Source organism: Poecile atricapillus, chromosome 1 (genome assembly GCF_030490865.1).
Source record: "Poecile atricapillus isolate bPoeAtr1 chromosome 1, bPoeAtr1.hap1, whole genome shotgun sequence".
In the NCBI taxonomy this organism is placed as follows: domain Eukaryota; kingdom Metazoa; phylum Chordata; class Aves; order Passeriformes; family Paridae; genus Poecile; species Poecile atricapillus.
The window spans coordinates 26,441,469-26,455,148 of NC_081249.1; the positions used below are offsets into that span (position 1 = coordinate 26,441,469).

At 43.5% G+C, this 13,680-nt stretch overlaps 1 protein-coding gene across 2 annotated transcripts in view; it reads left to right on the forward strand.

Moving 5' to 3' along the window:
- The window catches only part of TMEM255B (transmembrane protein 255B), a 67,442-nt gene extending 54,674 nt beyond the window's left edge, over positions 1-12,768 (forward strand). For both annotated transcript variants that reach the window (XM_058853958.1, XM_058853968.1), the window contains 4 exons: positions 214-299; positions 3,048-3,207; positions 9,209-9,352; positions 12,149-12,768. In XM_058853958.1, coding sequence (XP_058709941.1) covers positions 214-299; positions 3,048-3,207; positions 9,209-9,352; positions 12,149-12,316 — 558 coding nt within the window. In that variant the 3' untranslated portion in view covers positions 12,317-12,768. The remainder of the gene's footprint in view (positions 1-213; positions 300-3,047; positions 3,208-9,208; positions 9,353-12,148) is intronic.
- The last annotated feature ends 912 nt before the right edge of the window (positions 12,769-13,680 follow it).

Below are 13,680 nucleotides of genomic sequence, written 5' to 3' on the forward strand. Positions count from 1 at the left end.
TCATCCTGGCTACAACTCCTGTGAGCTCAGGGATGTCCTTCTGGCTTCCAGTCATGAATTTTGGAATCTCGGGATCTTTCTGCACAACAGGTAATACAACTTGACAATGTTGTAGTAGCTGTTTTGGTTTTTTTTTTTTTGAGGTCAGTACAGTACAATGATTCACACAACTTTGAAACACTGAGCATAAAAGTAATTCTGCTTTTTTGGCAGGTGACATGTCATACCTTAAACAGCAAGTGCCAGCTGAAAGTGAAGAGTAACACATGCTATTGCTGTGATCTGTACAACTGTGAGAAGTAAGTACCTGTGTGCATTCCATGGCCTCCGAGAAATTCTTGATTGGTTGTACTTATTCATAAATGGTAGGGCCTGAAGAAGTAACACAAGGAGTTTGTATGCTGAGAAACCCAGTTCCTCTGCAATTGAAGTCCTGATGCCAGCATGAAGTGGGTCAGGAGTTGTTCATTAGTGTGCTGTGTGATCAAAACTGATCACTCAGTTACATTCCTGTTCAGATATACTGTTGGTATGGCAATGCATCTTCCCATTAGATTTACTGAATCTTCTGCTGGGCTCACCCTTTGCACATCTCACTGTTATAGAATGACAGAATGGCGTTGGTTGGAAGGGACTTCCAAGACCATCTAGTTCAATCTCCCCTGCCATGGGCTGGGAAACCTTCCACTGGACCAGGCTGCTCAGAGCCTCATCCACTCTGGCCTTGAGCACTTCCAGTAATAGCACATCCACAAGTTCTCTGGGCAATCTGTTCCAGTGTCTCACCATCCTCACAGTGAGGAATCTCTTCCTAATATCTAAATCTTCCCTGTTTTGTTTAAAACCATTCTCCCTTGTCTTATCTCCACCTGCCCTTGTATATCATCTTACCATGCACTCTCATGCAACCTGTGCAACCACTACAGTTCAGCCACAGGCACTTTTCTTTCTTTCCCCCCTGTGTATTTCTCATCTTTCTTCCTTCCTACATGTATCTGGTTTTGGTTTTGCCTCCTCTTCACATGCTAGCAGCCCTGAATAACCCCAGTCCTCTGTAAGACTTGGCTAGTGTGATGCCAGACATAAACACTTTAGGCATGGGGCAACAAGGTGGGAACAATCAAACTTCTATAAAAGGCTTCTGCATGAAGAAGTAACTCTTAGCCAGATGATATCTCAGCTAGAGAAGTAAAATGACATTTGAGACTAGAGGGAAGTGATTTATGCATGCATATTTCTTATGCAGATGGGAGACACAAAGTGAATGATTTATGGAGTGGATTAAAATCCTCTGTAGAGTCTTTTGCTTAAGTAAGAAATGTTAAATCTGTACATGATAGAGGTATACAAAACAGGTGGGAAAGGTAGAGAATGCTCAACTTTGGTACCTTTTCTATGACAGACAGATGATGGAACATCATATTTGCAATGCAGTATGTATATATTGAGAGTGTTTCCTTCCGTGGTACGTAGCTAATGCCTGCATGCTAACACTGAACCAAACAGCCCAACTCAACACAGAAAAGAGCAAGGGTGTTAAAGGGGTGAAAGTATTTGAAGTTGTCAAAAAAGGTGACTGAAACTGTTGCTTAAAGTATAAAGTAACCACAAGGAGAGATGAGGCATATTTTCCCTTTCAGATGGAGATCCTCAGTACCATTTTTCTAAGACATTGAGTTTGTCTGAAACACTTGGGACTGATCACTGCTGTGACATTATTCAATGATATAATTAAATGTGTGTGTTCTACTAATGTCAACATTCTACAGTGGACAGCAAGATCTTATGCCACTGGCATAGACAAATCCAGGGTAAATAAACAGTCACACTTCTCGGGAGACTTGGCAATTCCAGTTTACAGGATGGCTAGAGAGAAGTAGGAGGAGGCACAGGCCCCAAAAGTGATTTTTTTATCAGCCATGGAATAGACTGATATGAAGGCAGGGTTACAAATCCTATTTTCTCAGCCTTATGGCAGTTGAAGCTGTAGATTTATTTAGTTAAGATGGGCTCATGGCAGGGACCAGGTGAACTCAACAGTAGTGGTTCTTCAGTGCCAGAACTATGAGCTGAAGCCATTGATTGGATATTTCCAGAAGTTACTGTGCCTGGCTTGGTTCTTCCCAGAAATGTTGTGGACTGCTCTGCAGAGCTTTCCCTAACCACACATGCACATGTACTGGGGATGGAGGTACAGAAGAGTGAACACAAACTGCTCACTTCTGGTTTCCACCATAATCTGATGGCAATTTGGCAATTTCCTAACAGTGGAAAAACAGGCTTGGCATTTAAAAAAATCTTTCTAACTCAAATAGCTGCCCTAGGAGCTCATTAGTGGTCTCAGATTAAGGCAGGTACTGGAAAGAATTGCAGGAACCTGTGGTTTCAAATTTGGCATATAGGATATTTCTGGCTTTTGGCAAGGCACTGAGGTGTAACTTCACCACATGCCTGATCTACAATAACCAATGTGGTGTAGAAATATGAACAAAGATTTCTGGATAGTACAATCCTGAGTGTAAAGACATCTTTATACTGTACTGTGTTGCATTAATTTGGAACCACGGACACCATAAACAAATGTAGCCAGCTGGCAATATCTCTCTTCCTGTGGTTGAATTAATGCTTAAGCAACTTGCCTTCCCCGATTTCTGAGATGCCAGCAGATTTCTAGGTGAGCTGAGAAGAAAAGCAAAGCTAAGCAAGCTTTATCTGGTAGCTAAATGACAAGGGCAGCATCCATATAGCGAGATTATGTCTCTGTTTAGAGACACTGAACAAAAAATAAAGAAGGGTCCATGCTGGTAACCACCACCAATCAGCCAAACTAGGGTTGGTATTAGTTGGGTTACATTTGATGCTGGTCTTAGCAGAGCCAGTTTTTCAGCAGGGCTTTCTCCAGTTGTTCTGAGCAGTTTTTGGTGAGAGCATGGATGTAGTACTTTGCCAAAGACAAAAGCAAGCAGGAAGGAGTCAGATCCTGTAGTGCTCTGCATTATGTGCAAAACCATTCCTGCCCCAGTGATGTTGACTGCATTCCTTTTCAGTTCAGACCAGTCCTCCAGCTACTATGAATTTCTCGGTGTGAGCAGCTGTCAGGATGTGCTTCACCTGTACAGACTGTTGTGGTCCTCCACAGTCCTCAACATCATCGGCTTGTTTCTGGGGATTATCACAGCAGCCATTCTTGGGGCATTTAAAGACATGGTAAGGCTCACAGTCTTTTGCCTTATGTGAGGGCTTTCTGCTTGTTGGCATTATCAAATTAGTTAAGGACATATAAATGTACAAAGGAGATGCTTTAAATGTGTTTCCTGCGTGTTGTGGGAGTTTGGAGTGTTGTGAGTCACTGCAGAAGATGAGTGTAACCCAGATTCTTGTTAATAGCTCCTTTGGGGCAGATTAGCATGAAACAACACTGAATGGTCAGTGCTCTTAAATAAACAGTGTAGGGTTTATTATAGAACAATTTGGTTGCAAAGGAAAAGAGGTATGGAGCCATTTCGGTGGTTATTATCTATAGTAACACAACAACACAAAAACATTGCAATAGAAAAGCACAACATCACCCAAGGACACACACAAGGGAAGAAAAGAGAGAGAGAAAGTTCAAGCCTGTGAGGATCTCACCATCCACAAGCAACAAGACTTGGTTGCTGCACAGTCTTGGTTAAAGTGATGGTGGCTGACCACATCTGTCTGGTGGTGGGGAAATCCCCAGAACACAACATCTATTGGGTCTATGTTCACTGTGATTCAAGAGGGAATGCTCATGTACCTCCCCCTAGGTGGGGAGCTTGATGTAATAATGTGAATCACCTTCTAAGACAACACAGCTGCCCATCCTAGCAGCAGTTCAGTAAGTTAAGTCCCATCAGCAGAGATAAACATGTTGAGGCCACAGGCGAATATCCTGAATTCCCTGGTACTTTGCCAAGGGGAGGAGGGGAAGCCCCACAACTCAGTGGTCTGTGCGAGGGAGCACAGCACAGCGTGACAAGGGGCACAATCCTCTCCACAGGATCCACAACCACATTCACCCTGTGCCTTATCAGATCAGAGGTTTAGCCACTACACACACAAAAGTTGACCTCCTCCATCTCAACGCAGCACCCTGGGGTCTCAGCAAAGGTGGGGATGTTTTGAGTCATTGTCCCTTAACAATTCAGCCTCTTTCATGGATTTATACCTTTAGGCAAAGCTGTTGCCAGCTGTTCACAGCTAAGTGGGTCAAGCCAAATCAAACACATGAATGGACGAAAAAACCCTCAACCGTGTGCACAAATGCTGGCAATTCATTTAGCGGGATATTTTTTTCCCCTTCTAATTCATCACTGAATGTGTGGGCCAGCACAGTGGAGTCTGAGGATGCTAGTTTGTAGCTAACATGTGAGTCAAGTCCTATATGTGATTGTTCAACACTTCAACATCCTGTTTTGTTTCACTAAGGAATGCCACCTTCTAACTGCTCCCTGTGGTGTTGTGCTGATGTGCACCACAGCATTCAGAAGAGACTGTGTGGTGGGAGGGATTGTCCAATAAAGTCCTTCATTTGCCTGGGCTTACTGACACGTTAAAGGGTGAAGTTGTGCTTCCTGGGATTATCACTGTCAGTGGCCATGTTTACTAAAGCAATGCCTAAAGATCAAGAAAGGGGCTCACTATTTCCTAGGCTCTCAGGTGAGTGGTAGAATTAAATTGGCAGAGGCTTGGAGATGGAGGTGAAATGCAGGAACCAAAGGGAGGTGTGATAGCAGCACAGGTCATCTTAGATCCGTGACATGTCTGGTCACTGTTGCAGAGGATGAAACTGAATAGAAAGATGGGTAAAATGAATAAAAAGAGAGAGATAGAGCAGGGAAGAGAAGGCAAGAGAGATAGCTAAGATGCACATCAGGACAGGAGGGGGAGCAGACTGGCAGGAAGGGGCTGCTCAGAACTGGCACCCAGTAAGCCAAGGACCCAGTCAGACTGGAGGCTGTCCAGGCCCAGCTCTGACCACCCAGCATTCCTTAGGAAACATGTCCAGGCTATCTACAACATGTGTTGGGTGCTTAAAATCATGCTTAAAATAGAGCAGGGCCATATGAGTTGTTTGAAATTCACCTTTGTTAAGAGTTGCAACATTTCCTGGAAATATTCCTCTATCCATCTTAAGCCAAACAAGTTCATTGAGCTATCATGTGTAAGAAATGTGCAGCTGAGGTCTCCTTTTGTAGGGGACTCCTGCAAGGAGTTGATGATAACAGCTTGCAGCCAGCCACTAAAGAGTTGCAGCTGCCCAAAGGGAGTAAAAGCAGTTTTCCCACCTTAATTAATCTCCTCCCTGTGAGAGGAACTGAAGGAGAACAGAAACAACCACAGTGGGAAACGAGGGGAAGAGCAGCTTGCATGTGGAGTGAAGGCAGTTCTCGTCTACAGTAAGTTTTTGGGAGAGCACTGCAGCTTAGTGCTGCTAAATGTTTTCTCCTGCCTAGCAGATGGGTGCAAGTGCAGCTGTGGGAAGCGTGCAGAGAGCCAACCTGAGTCCACCTAGCATGTCTTGCTCAAACCTAAGCTTACATGAGCTTTGGGCTGATGCTTTGATACAGCTCTGTGCTTTGCAAGGGCCATCACTGCACTGCTTGTGTGAGGAGCACCAAGCCAAGGAGATGTTCCAGGGAGAACTGCAGTCTCCATGATCTGGCACATTCCCTTTCTGGGACGCGGAGTCTGGTCTGGGTCCTCTGACTGGGTGGCATAAAAGCATGGAGGGAAATTGCAGCAGCAGTGGATGTGCAGCTTGACCCCAAGCTTAGCTGGAGTGAGTATGTCAGGGCTCCAGCTAAAAACTTCATCTGAATAAGCTGTTCAGTGTCTCCACTGAGTGTGAGCAGAAAAAGGATGTCATAGTCCAAGGGAAAGATGAGTTTGTGCCAGTCACCTCAGCTACGCTTGTAAAAGTCTTACTAAAGCACCAGTCCAAAATGAAATGTTTGCTCCTTGCTCCTGCCTGTGCTTTTCAGTTTTCTTTTGAGTTAGTACCAGAGATAATTTTCTAATCTGCTTCTCCCTTTCCTCACAAAAGGAGTAACTCTTGGGGGAAGACAGGGGCCAAGAAAACAGCAAGCAGAAGAGGAAAAGAAAGGGGCATGGGACTGAAATAAAAAGATAAAAAAACCCCATTAAAATATGTGAGAGAACTATTTGCTTTGCTTTAAGATTTCACCTTCTCACATAAACGCTCACTGGCATTTTTCAGGGAGAGCTGCAAAGCCCCCTGAAATGCCTCACAGCATTGCTTTGGGATTGACTTCCAGAATACACAAGTCCAGGCTGACCAGTCAAACAAAAAACATCATGTTTATCTCTGGGGAATGCTGGCAGCCAAACCATGTTACAAAGGGGAGAGTTTGCAAAACAGTGCCCTTTCCTTTAAACCCATCATATTTCCTGGACAGAAAAAAAAAGTGTTTTGGTTGTTTCGGCTTTTCTTTCTTGTGACAAATCCCTGGCACACTCCCTGTGGTTTTGCTGCCTGCCTGAGGGCTGTGCTGGCTCAGTGGGAAGTATTTAATTCTCTTCTGACCCCCAAGGTGTCAGCTCAGTGGCTGCTGTGATGCCCATGGGACTGCCCTCTGTGGTCTGCAGGATGCTGGGGGAGCTGCAGCGCTTACAACAGGAACCCTCCTTTTAAGATCTACAGCATGCTTGGATATAGGACATGGAAGCAGTTCCCTTAAAGTCACGCTGAAAAGCAGATTTAGATATTACATCAATAGATGTAAGAGCCAATAGATATAATAGCCAAAGTACGCAAAATGATAACGCACTGTGATTATTTCTTAGAGAAGTTGCAGCTAAAGAATTACATGGAAATTTTCACTTGCTGATGCTGAGTTAATTTAGCAACTCCCTTCCCTGTCCTGGTATTCATTTGATGCCTTCTGGATGTTTTTCTGACACACCTTGCCAAGGAATCTGCCTGCCCTGAGTTTAGGGCTGCATTAATCTGAATTACTGATATTCCTGAGGGGAGCATGGTGGGGTGGGAAGGGGATGCCTTTTAAAATGTTTATTAATTAGTCTCCTTCTTGCAGTTCTTAAAGGAATTTAAACAGATGAAATAACATTGCTTTATCCCCTCTCCTCTTCCCTCACTCTGCTCTAAAAAGGAAAGCAAAATTAACCCCTAATTACTGAGCTACCTGGCACAGGTTTATGTCTTAGCACTCATGCAACTAAAGATGCAGTCTGATGTAAAAAGTAGCTGGAGGTCAGACATAAATGCTCTGACAGGTGTGTGTGTGAAGCCAGTGAGCTGACACTGTTAGCACTCCCTGGCTAGTTCATAGCTCCTTATCAATTTGACTTGGGTGTTGGTGCAGTTTAGAATGTCTCAACCTACCCTAGTATTTTAGGTGACTAATTTGACACAGAGCAATTACTGGTATACTTGATAAAAGCATCCAACCCACTTCAGTAACTGCAAATTGTTGCTGGCCCTGGGCTGAGGCCAGAGAGCATGTTAATAAGGTGCTTTGATTAGTGTATGTGGCATGGATGATTCCCCAAATTTGTCTTCTAGGACTGTTGAGATGTTCATCCTTAGCAATTAGAGAGCCCTACTCTGTGGGTGGATGGAATGTGAGAGGACTGAGAGAGGTTCCCAAGAGAAGAAGCCAAAGGGGGTCAAACAGCGGCACCCAGAGACCCACAGCAGGAAGTTGGTGACAGAGGCAGAACATCTGCATCTGTATTCCACATCTGTGGGTAAAGCAAGTGTTTCTTGATTGATTTATGTCAGAGGGATCTGATTTCATCCTTCCTCTGAGGGAGGAAGGGCACACTCTGGGGCTGTGGCACTGGCCCCAAACCTTTGGGTGTGAAGCAAGCAGGTTACCTGTCCCTCCCTGCTCCTGAGGCACTGTCTTTACATCTCTCCCCACCATATCCACCCAGCAGGGCAGGTAGAAAGCTGGGTACCTTGCAGATAAGAGTCTTTTGAGGAGGGTGCCTTGAAGGTGAGAGTCTTGCCTTATCCCATGAAATAAGCTTTCTGCCTTTGATCCAAGCCTTTCTCCATGCCAGCTCCTGAAATGCCAAATTTCTTCAGGAAACTAAAGCCTAGATTTTTCAGTAACCTCATGTGGTACATCAGTGACCTAGATGATGTTTTCCATGTACAAATACCATTAATATACCTCTTTCCCAATCACAGAGAGATCTCACACTGTCTCCAGAGGATGTAGTAGTTTATATCTCCCACTGATAAATTTGAAAGGAAATTAAAAAAAAAAAAAAAGTCCTGGCTGCTGGTTTCAGCATTTGTCTGGCAACTACCATATTTTATTATTTCAGTGAAAAGAAAATTCCATGCTCTCATGTGGAGGAATCTGCTAACAAAAACAAAGGAAATAAAAGAAACCACTGGATTTATCTCATGAAAATATTCCACAAAGCTTTGTTGCTCTGCTGTCCTTCACAAATTGTAATATGGCATGGGGTTTTAGGGTTTAACACAAACCCTTATTCACATTTAGCATTTGGGGTTTTTTTTCCTGACCACGATTTTTTAGCTGGTTTAATGTGAGTTATTACTTCTTCCTGCAAACTTCATTTTGCATTGTAATTAAAAGACATGCCAATAAAGCCATGAGAGAAGGATTTTCTGCAGTAGGGATGAGGTAAGCACACTGAGAGTGATGCTGGAGAGCCAACAGCAAATTCTATTTCCCAAGTGAGAGTGAGCTGTGAAAGAGGAGCAACTGGTCTGGAAAGGGAGATCTAGGTAAATCTGTGTAGGAAAGCAGAGAAAAAAGACTTGAGGGCATCAGGTAGTTGCTGCTGGAAAGAGTCTGCAGCAAATGGTGAAGGACTTGGTGTTTGGTGCTGGATGAATAAGAAGAGGCAGCCAAAGCTCTGTTCTGTGCTCTTCAGGGTGTCTCAGATCTGGAGCCCTGCCAGTGCTTCTGTAACTGTTGCTAGGGAAGCACCAGCAGCCTTTTTCCAAGGGAAAAAGATTAAAATAGCTGTGTATTTTTACTCAGAAAATTAATTCCGGATACACCCTCCTCTCATTCTGTCTGCTCCTTGGTTTTCTGTACTACTGGTATTGTGTTGGAAAATAGAAAGTTGTTAAATTGTCTTGTTGCTTGTGTTAGGAGCAGTTCCTGCTTCAGCCCCCTCTACATTGTACTGATATATTGCTGTCTTCTGTGCTCAACAGGTACCTCTGTCCCAAATTGCTTTCAGTGCTGCACCTCCTCCTCAGATCCTGTACAATCCTGCCCAGCAGATCCTGACATACGCTGGGTTCTGTCCTTCCGCGGCAACAATTTCTACATATCCATCCTACCCATTACCTCTTCAGGTACAGTACAAAAACACACCCTTCTCACACCATCAGAAAAGCACAAGCTGCTATTTGCTCAGTACAAACTTTGCAGATCTTAGCTGGATCCCAGCTCCCAGGTTTGTCTTTTGGATGTCTGTGCCTTGTTTTCTGGTCTGTTCTCAGACCTCAGGCTTCCTCTGGTTGTGCTTTGGACTCTTACCTGCTGATGAGGTAAAAGTAGCCAAGAGTAGAGAGACAAGGGTGTAGAAACACATGAAATTAAGCTGAAAATATTCAGGTAAGTAGTCATGAGGATCCATTGTGACTGTTCGGTCCTGTGTCCACTGAGAAACAAATACATTGCATTTACTCCAAATTCTTATCTGCACTCCAAAAGAAACGCAGTTATTTCCCCTAGATTTCTACTTTTTCAAATAAGTGTGTTCATTTATCTTCCTTCCTCTTCATGACATTGAGGGAGACACCACCAGCTATCCTCAAGTCAGGAGAGGTTAGTAAGAAACACTGGAATCCACCGGGATGGTTACTAACAAACAATGGGAAAACTTAACTCTATTCCTGAGGAAAAAACATAAAAGCAAGCCACCTCCCTGTATGTATGAGCTCATTATGTTACAGTTTGGAGAGAAGTAATTTCTGCATCAGTATATGAATTGAAAAAATCATAATAAATATATTCAAAGGTACAAATTGTGAATGAATGATTAGGAGCAGCCAAAAGCTTAACTGTCATCTGCTTCTATAGCTTGAAAACTGTGGGCTGAATCCATGGGACTGCAGGTCTGAGGTCTTCATGTTCCATTTAAGTACTTTAAGCTACTGGATTCAGGCCTTCACAAGGCCTGCTCAGATGTAGCCCTTAATCCCAGTCTGGGTCTGGGATTCATCTGACTGAGCACAGGGGCTGTTGGCATGTAGGGATCTAGAATGATAACTGCTTGATAATGAGATCAAGTAGCCACCTGTCCCCTGCTGCTGCTCTGAGAGGGCCCAGGTTCAGGTCCCATTGTCTCCAGATCACATCTGTGTGGACATCTGGGATATCCCATGGCATCCCAAAAGGGCTGGACATTTAGATGTGGGAAACTGAATTAAGTTTTAGCAGTCCACAGAGTATAGAAGACCCTGCCTGAGCTGGTCTACCCTTTAGAGTCACCAGTGGATTATCTCAGGCTAAAGGTATATGACATTCATTCCTGGACCTCTGCTGAATCCAGTATCTCATTGAATAAATGCTTGCCAGAGAGGCAAAGTCTAGAAAAGAAATCAGCCATATGGCAAAAAGGAAGGTTTATAGCAGGAATGCATTTTGAAAGGATGTAACCAGCATTTATTTTGTTTACTGTGACATGTGCCAACAAAATAATACATCCCTCACTGGTACAGTTCAGCCACAACTGATCTTGGTAACAAGCCTGCCAGCTGGGCAGGTAATGGTCCTGATTATAGATGGGCAGGGACTGGTGATGACAGCAGTTATGGGTTGTGCCTGTTATTCCTGCTAGAGAAGAACTCACTACAGAAACAATTCCAGGCAAACAGATGGAAGCAGTGGTTGCAGTTTGAGAGGGGTGGGAAGCAACAACTCCAAAATAAATAAAACCCCAATCCAACCCAAACCCACAACAACTAGGTTTGGAGCTGATGTATCTACCAGGACTGTCAGTATACCTGCACTGCCTCAGAGAGTTAAAGGGCAGAAATAAGCCTTCCTGTTGGGATGCCCCCATTCTCACTCACTAAATCACCGTGTGGTACAAATGCAGGACAACATTCTCCTTGCCAGGAGGGTTTGACCCAGGGCAGCGGCCCCTGCTCACATGGAGCCACATAGAAGAAGCAAACACCTTGGCATGGGGTCTGCCAGCTCTGGACAGCTCTGAGATGCCATTGTCCAAGGGCCAGCCTTGGTCTTGGCCTTCTAGATTGTGGCTATTAATGTTTTTAGCAGCAGGGAATATCACTTGCCCAGATTTTTCATTTCCTTTGAAAAAGATCCATGATTACTTTATCTTGTTTTTAAATTCCAGGCACTTTAAGTTCACTTAAAGTCTGAACCTGAGGGGGTTGAGCCCAAGTCTTCAGTTGAAGCCCATAGACAGGCATGTGCTAGAGTATGAGAGGAGAAATAAAATCCTCACCCCCTGGAAATCAGTCACAAAACTTGGCTTAAAGCAGTAGTAGGATTTTATCCTAAATATTATTCCCTACATGCATTCTTTTCTTTTAATGAACCCTGCTTGTTCCTGAAGATGGGCTACTTCCAAAGCTCTATTTATTTTTCATGCCTTTTTCAGCTAAAGCCCCATCACAGCTGACTACCAAAGAGGGAGACACATGCCTACCTGTAAAATTTTCTCTTAAGAAGAATCTGCATTTGGCAAAGGAGCAAGACCTTGCATTTATGCAAGTATTATAGCAGAGATTAATTACAACTGAGGTAATTTAAATTTCACAGCGATGCCTGGAAACGAGCAGCTACACGTAACCTAATCAGTCAGGCAGGTGCTGTGCCTCACCCAGGAAGCCAAGCATCTTTTCCTGAAGAAATTCCTGTTCTGCTCTATTGCCTAGCTGTCTACACAATGTCTATTAAAAATGACTTGGCTTACAGATGGAATCTCTCTTGTTTCACTAGACACCATCATTGTTACACTTAAGCAGGTGCTTTGGAAGTAAAGTTAATGTTGTGCTGCGATGCATGAGAAATTTAATCATGGGGCTTATTATATAACACGTGGCAAACAACACCAAACTGCAATGGGGTTGTACTCCTTTACTGAAGAAGTTATTTCTCTTTGTCTCATACAGCCTGCCAGCAATTTTCCAGGAACATCATCTACTGACATTTCTTTATCAGAAGAAACCCAGCCTCCTTCTCAGTCCAGCTCCAGCTATGGTCTTCCCCCAAATGCTCCAGCCCTCTATACACCAACCTACTGCTTGCCTGGAGAAAAGCCTCCACCATATGCTCCATAGAACAAAGAATTTATTTTAGTGGCTGGTAGTCTTTTATTTTATTTTATAGAAACCTCTGGAATCTGTGCTGTGCAGGTACTAGGCTTCCCAAAGCAACCCAGCACAGCATGTGCTACCGCCACTCCGTTTGTACCCACATCTCCTGTGAGCAGGGCAGAGCCCTGGAACTCTAGGGGCAGGAACATCACCACTCAGTTTGCCTCAGTCAGATGTAGTAGAACCTTCTGGCTACTGTAAGCATGAGATGTTTCCTTCTCAGTCCACTGCAGAATAGATTTTCTTCAAGAGGAAAAATGAAGAAAACACTCTGGATATGTGTTCTGCTTCCATAAACCAGTATCAAAGGGTTTTAGCCTGTGTTGTCTGAGCTCTCAGAGTCAATCATTTTGGGTAGCAAGAGTTTGCTTGTAGTGTTTGATAACTCTTCTGGTGAAAGTGTTGTACCAATAAAGTGTGGCAATTATTTTACAATAAAGTTCACAGTGTATATTTATACTACACCTAAGGCTGTGTATATTTGGAAGGAAAGGAAAACAAAAGAACAGAGGAAGAAGTACCCTACCAAATAGTCTCCCTTTTCAAGTTTCAGATAGAAAGGCTAATTCTACTGGGACTCTTTTAGCTGAACTTCGTGCCAGTCTAGCCTGCATAGTAAAATGTCATATTAATGCACTAAAAATACCATTTCTAGATGTGTATTTTAGGCTACACTTTAGTGTTCAAATTAATTCCTTTCTAGTCAAAAGAGCACCACAACCAAAACCATCTTAGGTTAAATGCCTCTTATTTATTTTTAAGTTAATCCAAGACCTAATGTAGGTATTTTACAATGACTGAGACAGAGTGAATGAAGGAGCCTAATTCCTTTTTTAAGTTATTTATTTTCTCCTCAGGCTGAGCAATACCTTTGCTCAGTGCCACTGACAGGAAAAAAAGCCATTTTCTGTTGTGTGCCCCCTGCTTCCTCACCATGCACCACATTAGCTGGGATTCCTTTTGGCACACACCTGCCATATTTTGGGACAGGGGTACTTACAAGCAGCATGAAATCCCTTCTGAATGATGCATCCCTTCACTGCATTGTGCTCCTGCAGGAAGGGTGTTGGTGCTGCTTGCTTCATAGATCTTACAGTCTAGACAGCAATGAAGCTCTAGAAATTTCCTGAAATGCCAAAAACGGGGAACAGAAGGTATTTCTCGTTTACATTTTAAGTAGCTGCTCTGTATTATGAAGATAATGAAAAAAACTATATAAACAAAACCAGCTTACTTGACAGTTTCCTTTGAAAGGAAGTGACACCATCAGACCTGCTGAAAATAGAAAAAAGATGATCATCCTTTTGCATAACACTTTGTAAGTTTCA